Genomic DNA, 12,123 nt, shown 5'->3' with positions numbered 1-12,123 from the left:
CATCCCCACCTCTTACATGCCACATTACACTTCGAACACAAATCCAAATATGTCACCTCCCTACTCATCCCACATAAACCCAATCATGCCATGGTATTTAAAAACCAATTTAACACTTTAATCTTCACATTTTACCTTGTCACTTCTTCCCCAATATTTTGAAGGTCCTAACTAGCTTAGGGAAATGAATGAGGATTACACAACACTTTTATCCAATGCAGTTCAACTTATTTGTGTTTATATGCATGACCCCATGTTCAACTTATTTGTGTTTATATGCATGACCCCATGTGATCCTCATTTCAGTGCTTTGAAGCGCATATTGCACTACGTCCGTTGCACGATGGACCAAAACTTACACCTAATGTGTCATCATCTTAGCAGATCATTGCATACTTCAATGTTAATTAACGGTTTCCTAACAACCCGTAAATCTATGCCAGATTAATGTTTTTATTCTTGACATCAATCTTCTTTCTTCGTCTTCGAAACATCACATATCGATATCCAGATTGAGTGGTAAGGTCGTGGTCAATGTTGTCGCCATAACTTGTCTGCCACACAATCTTCTTTGCGAACTATATGCATCCCTAACTAAAGCAACCATCGTCTACTGCGATAATGTTAGTGTCGTCTACTTGTCTTCCAATCCGGTTCAACATCAAGAGACCAAAAATGTGGATATTGATATACATTTTGTGAAAGATGTAGTCACTTAGAACACATTCATGTTCTTCATATTTGTAACGCCCGTAGATTAGGGCTAGTCAATTTAGAGACGATAAGCGTCAAAAATGACTTTTGATAGAAGATTAGGGCTAGTCAATTTAGAGACGATAAGCGTCAAAAATGACTTTTGATAGAAGATTATATAGAATGAATAATCTTAACTAAGTTGTAGTATATGTTACAAGGATTTCGTACATATAAAGAACGCCGAAATCCAAGTTATAACGAAGAAGTTATGACATGTCGAAGTTTCGCGACAGAACCAACACGACGCTGAGTGACGTAAAATGTGAATTTACGTTAGAGCGATTTTTAGCTTTAGTGATCTAAATGAAAGTCGTAGAGTTCGTTAAACTGAGAGTGTGCATTAAAAGAACGTCCACATCTGACTTCGTATGAAGAAGTTATGATTTTTCTAAATTTCGACTTCGCAGTATACAGCCCGAAACTCGAATTCGAGATCAAGTGATTTCTAGCAGAAACAATCTAAACGAGAATCAAAGATCTCGTTGATAGTAGTCCAACGGTAAAAAGACATACGAAAACGGACGTCGGAGGAAGAAGTTATGAATTTTTAACGGACATTTCCTGTCCCGGCCTGTTAAAAATATAATAATTAAAATAAAGTTAAAACTAGCCAACGGAGTCTAAATGAAAGTTGTAGATCTTAGTCTCACCTACGCGTGGATATAAAGAACGTCAAAAACAGAGCTTGTATGCGAAAGTTACGCAAGTCTGAAGTCTGCTTAATCGAGTACGCCCAACGTAATTTTGGAGTACGCCCAGCGTACCCGGAACCGCCTCAGCTACGCATGCAATGACGTCACTCGACTACATACGCATGCAATGACGTCGCGTATGCCCAACGTAAGGCTTAGTACGCCCAACGTACTGAGTACTCCCAACGTACCTAGATTTACGCCCAACATAATCCCATATTCAGCACCCTATAAATAGACGTTGAGGGCTGCCGAGTTTTGGTGCTCTATTCTTTCCTTTCTCTCTCGTTTTGCATCGTTTTGCGTGCAAGAAATATCCTGAAGCCCTGGTATCATTCCCGAGACCCGAAGCAAGTCCCGAACCCCGAAGATCCCGAGAAGTGAAATTTCCAAGTCGAAGCTCTGCCCGCGAGAAGCCCGGTTTTTTGTGAAGATCTCCTGGTTTCACCGAAGAATACTACTTCTTCAAGCCGTAGTGCTGTCCGATCATCTTCTGATCAAGTGAGTGTATAGTTACTTTCTTCTAACACATAAATATAAAATATTAACTATAAAATACGTGCTATGTGTTATATATTATTTGTCTATTTGAGATGGGCTTGGAATTGATGTTTTTATACGGGTGTTAAATGATTTAAACTGTGTTTGTATTTATATCTACAAAAATGTTGGGTAGAACATGGGTAGATGGAATAGTTGGCGACGATGCGACTTCGTGCCTATTGAGCAAGCCTTGGTGACAATGCGACTTCGTGCCTATTGAGTAAAAAACCTTGGTGACGACGCGACTTCGTGCCTATTGAGTAAAACCTTGGTGACGATGTGACTTCGTGCCTATTTGATGAACCTTGGTGACGATGTGACTTCGTGCCTATTGAGTAAACCTTGGTGACTATGGACTTAGCGCCTAATAGCTATGGATTTAGTATCTGATAGATAAACTTTGGCAGCAATGGATTTCGTGCCAATTCCTTAGGTAAATCTTTATGAATGAATGAATGAAGGATTATGGGTTCTTAGGGTAAACCCTTGAGAAAATAAAGGAGATATAGGGATGGGTATTTGAGTTGATTGTTTGATGATTGAATATAATAAATGTATTATTGTGGGTTGAGAACCCTATATGCTCACCAGGCTCCCAAGCCTGACCTACTCAGTTTTCTTTGTATCACAGGTATCAATACGAAGACATATTTCACTGAGAGATTAAAGGAGATGTAAATCATTAGTGTAAATAAATATAAGTTCTGTTTATACTTATGTGCCTGTATCGAAACATGACATCCCGAGATTTTGTTATATAATGAAAATACATTCTCTTTGAGAAACTTTTTGATAAATTCTTATCATATTTTGTTTTGGGAACAAATTCAGCACCAATTTTCTTTAAACGATTACTCTGATTTTAAAAACAAAGCATAAACAAATCGGTCTTTTCTGGCCGTTAAATTGGGGATGTCACAATATTCCATCTACATCCCCAACATGTTGATATCTTCACTAAAGGGTTTCCATTGTCTCTCTTCCTCGATTTCAGACCCAGTTTGAATGACGATCAAAGTGTGGGGCGTTGTTAGTATATAGATTATATCAACCATGGGGGTTGTTAGCATATAGATTATATCAACCGTGTATTCGGTCCTATTTGTATTTGTATCTTAAACCTCGTGTACTTGTATTTAAAATGTTTAATTTCCATTCATATTGTATGAGGTTATAAACTCAGTGTTTCGTAAAGATACATAGCATATGAGGTTGGAATGTCACTTTTTTCATGACTCCATCGTCAACGGGTTAATTATTATCTCCTATGCACATACCTTAACGCAACGGTCATATATTTTGACAAAATAACATGGAAAAAATCAATTTCACAACCTCATTCACAAATTGGGCATTTTCAATCATTTGAACTTATGTCATAAAAGATTGTACTTATCTTTTTAAGTTATATGTGGATATGATTGAGTTGAGTTATGTGACTTTTTGATGTACTATATATATCTTAAGAGAGTCGGTTGTGGGCAACACGCAACCCACGTTATCCGACTTGGCACGCTAATAACGGCGCCATAACGGGTGGAACACCCCCCGCCTAGTCCTTATTAGGTGTTACGTTACTATATGTTATCACGACAACGGGCCATAACGCGGTTAATTGATGCAAACGGTCACAATTTCGACCATTTTTTCAAACAGTAACTTATTAAAAAAAAAATTACACTATAAATACATACAACTTATATCATTTTTAAATACAAAAACATAAATTTCTCTCAACTACATAATTCTTTCAATATTTCAAAACCAAAATATGAATCGTCTTGATCCGACTCATCCGTACAACGATGATAACGACGAAGACGGTTTGTACGTGAGTATGATGTACCGGTATTATACAGACAACCTACTACAGCTAGATCCAGCTCCACTACTCACGCGACGTGTAGTGTTAAATAGAGATCGTGAGGAAGGGCATAGACGACTAGTTAATGATTACTTTTCCGAAAATTGTGTCTACCAGCCAAACGATTTCAAAAGAAGATTCCGTTTGCGAAAAAATGTCTTTGAAAGGATAGCCAACGCTACGGAAGCAAGGTATCGTTTGTTTCAATTTTTATAAATTACAAAATGTCACTTTTAGATAAAATAAATACAATTTTTACATGTTTAATATTTATTTAGGTATGAATTTTTCCAAATGAGATATAATGCTAAAGGCAAACGAGGCTTCACAGGGTTGCAAAAATGTGTTGCTGCAATAAAACTTATGGCAATGGGGGAGTCGCCCGATTCTATTGACGATTATATGAGAATGTCTGAGAGGAACGCACGAGAAAGTTTGTATTTATTGGCAAGAAGTGTTGTTGAAACCTTTGGTGACCAATACTTGCGCAAACCTTCGTTGCATGATATGCAACAACTATATGCAGCGCATGAAGAAAGACATTGTTTTCTGGGTATGCTTGGGAGCATTGACTGCACACACTGGAAATGGAGAAATTGCCCTGTGGCGTGGAAATGCCAGTATTCGAGCGGTCATCATGGAGCGTCTTCGTTGGTCTTAGAGACTGTTGCTTCACAAGATTTATGGATTTGACATGCTTTTTTCGGGGTTGCGGGTTCTAACAACGACGTCAACGTTCTCGATCAATCACCAATATTTGACGATCTTTTGTCAGGAAAAGCCCTGGATGCTCCATTCACAGTGAATGAAAACAAATATAAGTTTGGGTATTACCTTACAGACGAAATATATCCACAATATTCCATGTTTGTAAAGGCGTTTCGACACCCAATAGATCCAAGGGACAAATATTTCAAGAGACGACAAGAAGGAGCACGTAAGGACGTTTGAACGTACTTTTGGGGTTTTGAAATCAAAATGGCACATAGTTGAACATGCAACGAGACCTTATGAGTTAGATACTCTACGATATATCATGTATGCATGTATCATAATGCATACATGGTTGTCGAAGATAAAGGACGCAATATTGCAATGTATTTGCCTACGGAGCCAAGACATGTGCAATTTAAACTAGGGACATCAGAATATTTACATATAGTGGTTGATATTCAAGATCAGCGAAAATACAAGCAACTCCGTGAAGACTTGATGGATTACATCTTTGTTGGTCACGAAAACGAAGATGAATAGTTTTAGGCCAAAAAATATAGGTTTTATCATCTTTTTTTATTTTATTTTATTTTATTTTATTTTTTGCTATTTAGGTTTTTAAATGTTTTTGTGTTTTGTTGTAATTTTTTTAATGTTGTTTTTAATTTAAATTTTATTAAAATTTTATTTTTACTTTTCAAATATAAATAAATAAAAAAACAAATTCGAAATATAGAAAAAAAAACATCAAAAAAAAATAAAAATAAAATACAAAATAATTGATATTATCACATGTTATTAGATGTTGTTTATTTTCACCTTGGGTGTTATAACACCTATGTATGAATAGGATGCTGACATGACACCTTTTGAGTGTGGTAACATGTAATAATATGTTGCCCACACCTAATAGTATAAGAGGATGCGGTATGGGCCAAAAATGAGAACCAACCGGTGATGTGGCACCCTCAACGACCGTTGTGACGGGGAACACCCCCCCCCCCCCCCCCCATGTGTTATGGTACATCTCGTTGGTGTCATGACATTTTGCAACGGGAGAATTGGCCAATAGCATCATTTTTCTTTGCCTCTCTCTCTCTCTCTCTCTCTCTACTCTCATAACATGTCATAACAAGGAACATCATTTCCTACATGGTGTTAAGGTGGTGTTATAGTTGAGCTGACATGTGAAGTGGTGTTATAACATTGACCTGGACCCAATGCTCTTTGAATGAAATGGTAGAAAAGCCTTCAACAACCAAAACGATTCACAACGGTGTTGACCCTCGTTGGAATCATGTGACAGTAAAACAAACATCATTAAAACACCCGACAAGATCGGGTCTAAATCGGACCAATCCGAGGTCCAACAAAAGATTCCATCCATTTGTTCAATTATCAAATAAATATATTCCAAATTATAACTTAAATATTGCGAGTATGACTTTTAACATTATATTATTGAGATTGTATACTCATACAAGCTAAATAGCTAATCCATGTACATCAATTTCAAACCCAATCATCAATCAATCTTAAAATCAATCTTTATTTTGATGAAATTCGGAAACTGAATTGGAACCAGAAATTTGAATACCAATTAATTTGAAACTACAAATACTGTAGTAAAAATCAATCAATATGATCAAATCTTACAGCATGAATTCCATGAACCTGAGCCAGACTGCTCCGCCTTTCGTCACTTTCTCTGCTTCCGTCGAGCAGGTGGACGATGATGGCGGTGATGTAGTAGTCATCCCAACGTAACTGACTCCGACTTCACCATGACCACCGCTACTTCCGGCAGTGGTAGCCGGTTGCTTAGGACAAAGGAAGAAATTCCGTGAACCTAACTCGTTTAACTTCTCGTCTCTAGATAAACCTGTCGATTACGATTATGTAGCAGATTAGCTACTTATTTGGTCGATTAACGTCATCATGCAAACAGCAAATTTTAGCTTAATGTTTGTTGTTAGTGTGTGAATCTAACGAGAGAGAAAAGGGATTTCACTTACTTTCTAGACTAAATTGCGAGTAATGAAGATCAAATCCGGAAGGATCTAGAGACGGAAATATCACTCGCCGGCCTTCCTTGGAGTACTGGCGGAGAGCGGCAGCGATAAGGTCACCGACGGTCGATTCCGGAGATATCAACACCTGCACGGGACCTAAACTTCTCTGAACCGTGACGTTAAGCAACAACTTCGTCAGCTTCGGAGGCGTAATCGCCTCCGTCGTAATCGCACCTCTACCGGTGATCAAATTTGGCACTGTCCTTGGCCTAATCAACTTCCCAACCATATCTTCAGGAACACGGCCGTGAAACGACACCGATTTCTCAGATAATCTCCCCTTCTTGTTCTTCCCCTGTTCCTTCGGGCTGCTCTTCTTCGTTGACATCTTATAATTTTTTGTATCTACAAGTCTATTAAGCTATATACACTTAGGAATGAAATCCGATTAAGGTAGGAATAGATAGATATTCGTCACCGGAGGCGGCGGTAGCGGAAGTAGCGGAATCGGGGGAAGCCGATGGCAGGGGAGGAGCTGAGGCTCTGCGGTTTGCAGTTAACAACAGCAACCATAACCTAGAATGGCATAAGAGTAAATAATGAAGGAATCACTGGCTAATATGAGAGAAAACTATAGGCTTTAACGAGGGAAGCCGACATCCAAGACCTGAAGGATGTGGTGGTATATATAGTGTCTGCGGATGTGGATGAGCACCGAAGGGAGATAAATTATTGAGTCGTTAACCAACCGGAAACCTGATATTACAAGTTATTGAGTCAGAGTTATTGGTGAATGTGACCGGCAATAGCCAGTTTTGTGTGGAAAGATATCATCATTGGTTGGGTAACTTGGCTTCTTTGTGCTAGAGGATGTATCTGTAAGGGAATTATATTCTATTAAAACGTTAAAATAGAAACTCATAGTAACGTTTAGGAATCAATTTATATTTTTAATTTTGCAATATTATACATAAAAATAATTTCTAATCTATTTTTACAAGCATTATACATATATATATATATATATATATATATATATATATATATATATATATATATATATATATATATATATATATATATATATATATATATATATAACTAATTCTCAATTTTTTAGGAATAATAAAGTTTTTATGTTTTAGACTTTTGTCTTGTTGACCACTTTGACATTTTTAGTTTCTAAAATCAATTATATATATATATATATATATATATATATATATATATATATATATATATATATATATATATATATATATATATATATATATATATATATATATATATTTCCTTTTTACCCTAATATTTAATAACTTTCAACCTCCTGAGTGAGTCATCCACATTTTTATTTTATTTCTTTGACCTTATTGTGTGTAGAATGAAAAAATAAAAAACAACCGGTAATTAACAAGAAAACAAATTATCGATCATAAAATTTGCATGTTATAATTTTTCGATACATTAAACTATTTTGCACCCGCATAGTAGTGTGGAGGTTTTTAGTGGGTATAAATCAATCTTTATTTTATCATAGATGTGATTTTATTTTCTCCCGTCTTACTTTAATAACGAATAATACCTTCTTCAATTATCTTTTTTGTCTATCAACTATTGACATCACACCGCTGCCATTGTGGTCTTCAAAGTCCTTCCCACCACCGTCACCGTAGATGTTCACCCCATTGTCATAGTTTACCTCCATCGTCGTTGCCTTGTCCCTCTTTACTGTCGCTGCCCAACCATCAACCGCCACCAACTTCGAAGTAAGTTATGGAAAAATATTATTTTTGTAGATATTTCTATTAAGGTTAATGTCATAAAAATCCTCAAGTTTTTAGAGTTTTGTCGGTTTTGCCCAAAGTTGAATTTTATGTCCGTTTTTACCCTCACATTTTCCTAGAAATGTTCGGTCTTACCCTTTTACCGGTGATAACAGGTTTTTCAAGTTACCATTATATTATCTTCACAAAAAAAACCCTTAAGTTTACAACTTTTTTACGTTTTTACCCTTGAGTTTATAATTTTTTTATACTTTTACTCTAAGTATTTTTTTTCTTCATATTATACGTATTCATGCAGAAAAAATCATATTTATATACGAAATTTTTTTTAATTAAATATTGTATTTACATTTTTTTTTAAATGTTATATCTTTATGTGTGTGTCTATATATATATATATATATATATATATATATATATATATATATATATATATATATATATATATATATATAATGTAATAAAAAACAAATTAATATGTTTTTAGAACTACAAATACATATTTTTATGTATTTAAAAATATACATATCAATAACAAAACTTGTTCAATCATAAACATTTTTATATATAATATTAAAAAACTATAAATACAACATTTAATTAAACATTTTTTTCATATATAAACACGATTTTATTGCATGAATATGTATATTATGAAAAAAAAATACTTAATGTAAAAGTGTAAAAAAATTATATATAATTAACGGTAAAAACATAAAAAACTATAAATTTAAGAGTTTTTTGCGAAGTTAATATAATGGTAACCTAGAAAACCTGTTATCACCGGTAAAAAGGTAAAATCAAACATTTTTTTTGAAAATGCGAGGGTAAAAACAGACATAAAATTCAACTTTGGATAAAACTGACAAAACCCTGAAAAACTAAGAATTTTTATGACATTAACCCTTCTATTAAATTTGATCTTCTAAGTTTTTGATGAAATGTTATTTCCTTATAATACAAATTATTTTGTAGTTTCCACTTTTTTCATCATATTTAACTACACATATTCCTAAGCTACGTATTTAAATTGATTTATCATCGATTTATAATGTCACATTTTCAAAATAAAATAGGTATTTTTCCTCTAAACAAAACTATAAAATGACACATCAAGTTGATATAAAATACAAATGGGTTTAAAATATCAGCAATCAATATCATTGTAAAGTTAGATATTATTTATTATTTTATTTTAAATAAAATTAGTTGGTAAATGGTAGTCGGCAGTTGTAATTTTTATTTTTATATAATTGTTTGACAAAAATAACTAAAAACTTTTGAAATATATAAAATTATATAAAAAGACACGCATCTAAAAGCTAAATGTGAAACTTAATAAATAAATCAAATAGTTCAAAATTTTGATTAAAAAAACTTAGTTGCTTTTCCTTAAAAGTCGTAGTAACTTTTAGATTAGAAATTTTTGTTTAAACTAAATGGAAATACTAAAAGTTCGTATTTCCAAACAAATTTTTTTATTTAAATCGAGTTGTTTGTTAAAAGTTAAAAGATAAAATCTATTAAAAGATCGTTGCTAAACATGCCCTAGATTAAGTATTAAAAGTTGAATGCTAACAATCTTTTTTAATGTAGCACCCGATTCCTGGTACGCATTTAATTCAAGCATTTTTATGTTTTTCTCTGGGACTTAACGAGTCGGAGGACCCACTCGTTGAGTAGAGTCGAGCTCCGCAGACATTTTAAGTGATCTACTCGACGAGTCGGGAGACGGACTCGGCGACTAGGCGTTGTATGAGTAAAACCCTAAATCTGAGGGTTTGCACCTATATAAACACCTTAACTCAGCCTCCCTTGTCCCTAACACTCCCTTAGAGCTGGATATCGAAACCCTAGCCGTTTATGTGTGTGTTAAGGCCATTTTGGTGCTCTTGGTTGGTTTGTGAAGCTTGGAAGGAAGGAAGAAGCTGGGAAATTTGAGTTGGGCTTATAGATTCAGGGATCTTACTTCATCTTCAGCTTAAGCAAGGTAAATGCCCCTTGTTTTGGTCTTCCTTTTTGGTTGTTCATCTTTAGGGCTTAGATTCATGGTGCAATTAGGGCTTCTTAAGCCATTTTCAGATTTGTAAGGTGATTCATGGGGTTCTACTTCCAGATCTGAGTAATTGGAGGGGTCTCATGGCATAAAGGTGCCAACTCCATGGCCATGAGAGCCCCATGCACATTGTAGAGCACCTTCTATGGACTTTTGAGCTAAAATCCCCATGCATGTGTATCAAGTTTGGAACTTTACGTATAAAATGGACATTAGGAGGCCAGATCTATGGTTTTGGTGTGTTAAATCCCATTTAGATCGACTGTATAGAAATGGTCAAGGTTAGACTTAGCGAGTCCTTCTTGGGACTCGGAGAGTCGTTCTTGGGACTCGGCGAGTCGGTGCGCTTTCAACCATCTTAAACCCTTCTGCGATGGTCAGTTGCTAGAAAAGGGAGTCCTATAGCTGTTTAGACGTGTTGGGAGACCTGGAGTTTATAGGACTCGACGAGTGCTAGAACAGACTCGACGAGTCCAAGGCAATCTCCTAACTATTGAAGATGAACTCAACGAGTTGTTCATAAAACTCGACGAGTCGAAGACAGGACTGGTGATGGGTTTTAGCCATAAGAACATCCTATGTGCTCATACAAACCCTAATGCTTGGATCTAGGTTTCTCTATTGTACATGCAATTTATCCAAGACTATAAACCCTAGATCTAGCATATGATAATCAATATAACATATAATTAGGGTTTAGATCATACCTTGATTGTTATGTAGCAATAACAATCTCAAATCCTCCTTGTAATGACTTTAGAAAGCTTAGAGTCACAAATGTCACTCCTCTAATGGTTCACAAACACCAAGAGCAAGAGGATGAAGAAGAGAAGAGGAGGAGGCTCTCAAAAACGTATGGAAACCCTAGAAGATTACTTGTCCACGTTTTTGGGGCATAAGGGCTCCTTAAATAGTGAGGCTATTAGGGTTATCTAACAAGGAAACCCTAATTCGGATGCTTAAGCCCTAAGCAACCCATGGACTCCTTTCCTTAAAGGCCTTGGACGATTTCCAATGGGTTTCCCCATAAAATTTGTCCACTCCTTAATATAAGGCAATCCATAGCCCAAATTGCAATTATCTTATAATTACAATTCCAGTCCCTTAAGTTTAATTAATCTCTTTTAGTCACAAACTTATTTCTTATTAATTCTTGACTAATATTAATTAAACAATATGATTTCTCCTTTAATATATTATTCCCATAATATATTAATAAATCATATTTAATCCTTTCTCTCCATAATTCATCCTATCAATTTGTTTTGATGAAGGCAACCCAAAAGGACCATGCACCATCGGGTCAAGTACATACCAAAATAGTTATGGACTTAGACACTAATCCAACAGTATCCCACTTGGATAAGTCTAATCACAATTATGCGTATGACTTCAGATCCTGATCTGCAGTCGTAGCTTTCCAAAGCCGCTGTCAACTCTGATCTTATCAGATACGCGTGTCCTTTAGATAAGGGATCATATATTCCTCCATTCTAGATACCGTATAAGACATGATTTCAAATCATTCTTTCTGTACTATTTCTCGACTTCCGATTTATGACGACTGACTAATTGAACAAATCAAATTAGCCCTAGCCCGGCCGAGCATTTACGTTTGTCATCACTAAATCATCGAGGGGCCCAAAGATATCACTTTTATCCTACTTTGGATAAAAGGAACGGATAAACTTTGATTCAATGC

The 12,123-nt window shown here is 35.2% G+C and overlaps 2 protein-coding genes across 2 annotated transcripts; one reads left to right on the top strand and one right to left on the bottom strand.

Annotated features, from left to right (window-relative positions):
- Positions 1–3,762: 3,762 nt before the first annotated feature.
- LOC111896616 (uncharacterized) lies at positions 3,763–5,109 on the top strand. Its single transcript, XM_023892593.1, has 4 exons — positions 3,763–4,046; positions 4,134–4,408; positions 4,631–4,792; positions 4,931–5,109. Exons 1-4 carry the CDS (start codon positions 3,763–3,765, stop codon positions 5,107–5,109), a joined length of 900 nt encoding a protein of 299 aa, XP_023748361.1.
- A 901-nt stretch (positions 5,110–6,010) lies between these two features.
- Positions 6,011–7,255, bottom strand: LOC111896636 (uncharacterized). The gene is made up of 2 exons (XM_023892610.3): positions 6,585–7,255; positions 6,011–6,451 (listed from the first exon to the last, which is right to left on the bottom strand). Exons 1-2 carry the CDS (start codon positions 6,967–6,969, stop codon positions 6,222–6,224), a joined length of 615 nt encoding a protein of 204 aa, XP_023748378.1. The 5' UTR covers positions 6,970–7,255; the 3' UTR covers positions 6,011–6,221.
- Between the last annotated feature and the right edge of the window lie 4,868 nt (positions 7,256–12,123).

This window comes from Lactuca sativa, chromosome 6, assembly GCF_002870075.4.
Source record: "Lactuca sativa cultivar Salinas chromosome 6, Lsat_Salinas_v11, whole genome shotgun sequence".
NCBI classification, from domain to species: domain Eukaryota; kingdom Viridiplantae; phylum Streptophyta; class Magnoliopsida; order Asterales; family Asteraceae; genus Lactuca; species Lactuca sativa.
Note: the sequence above shows the minus strand (reverse complement) of the source record. Positions and strands in the feature narration are given on the sequence as shown.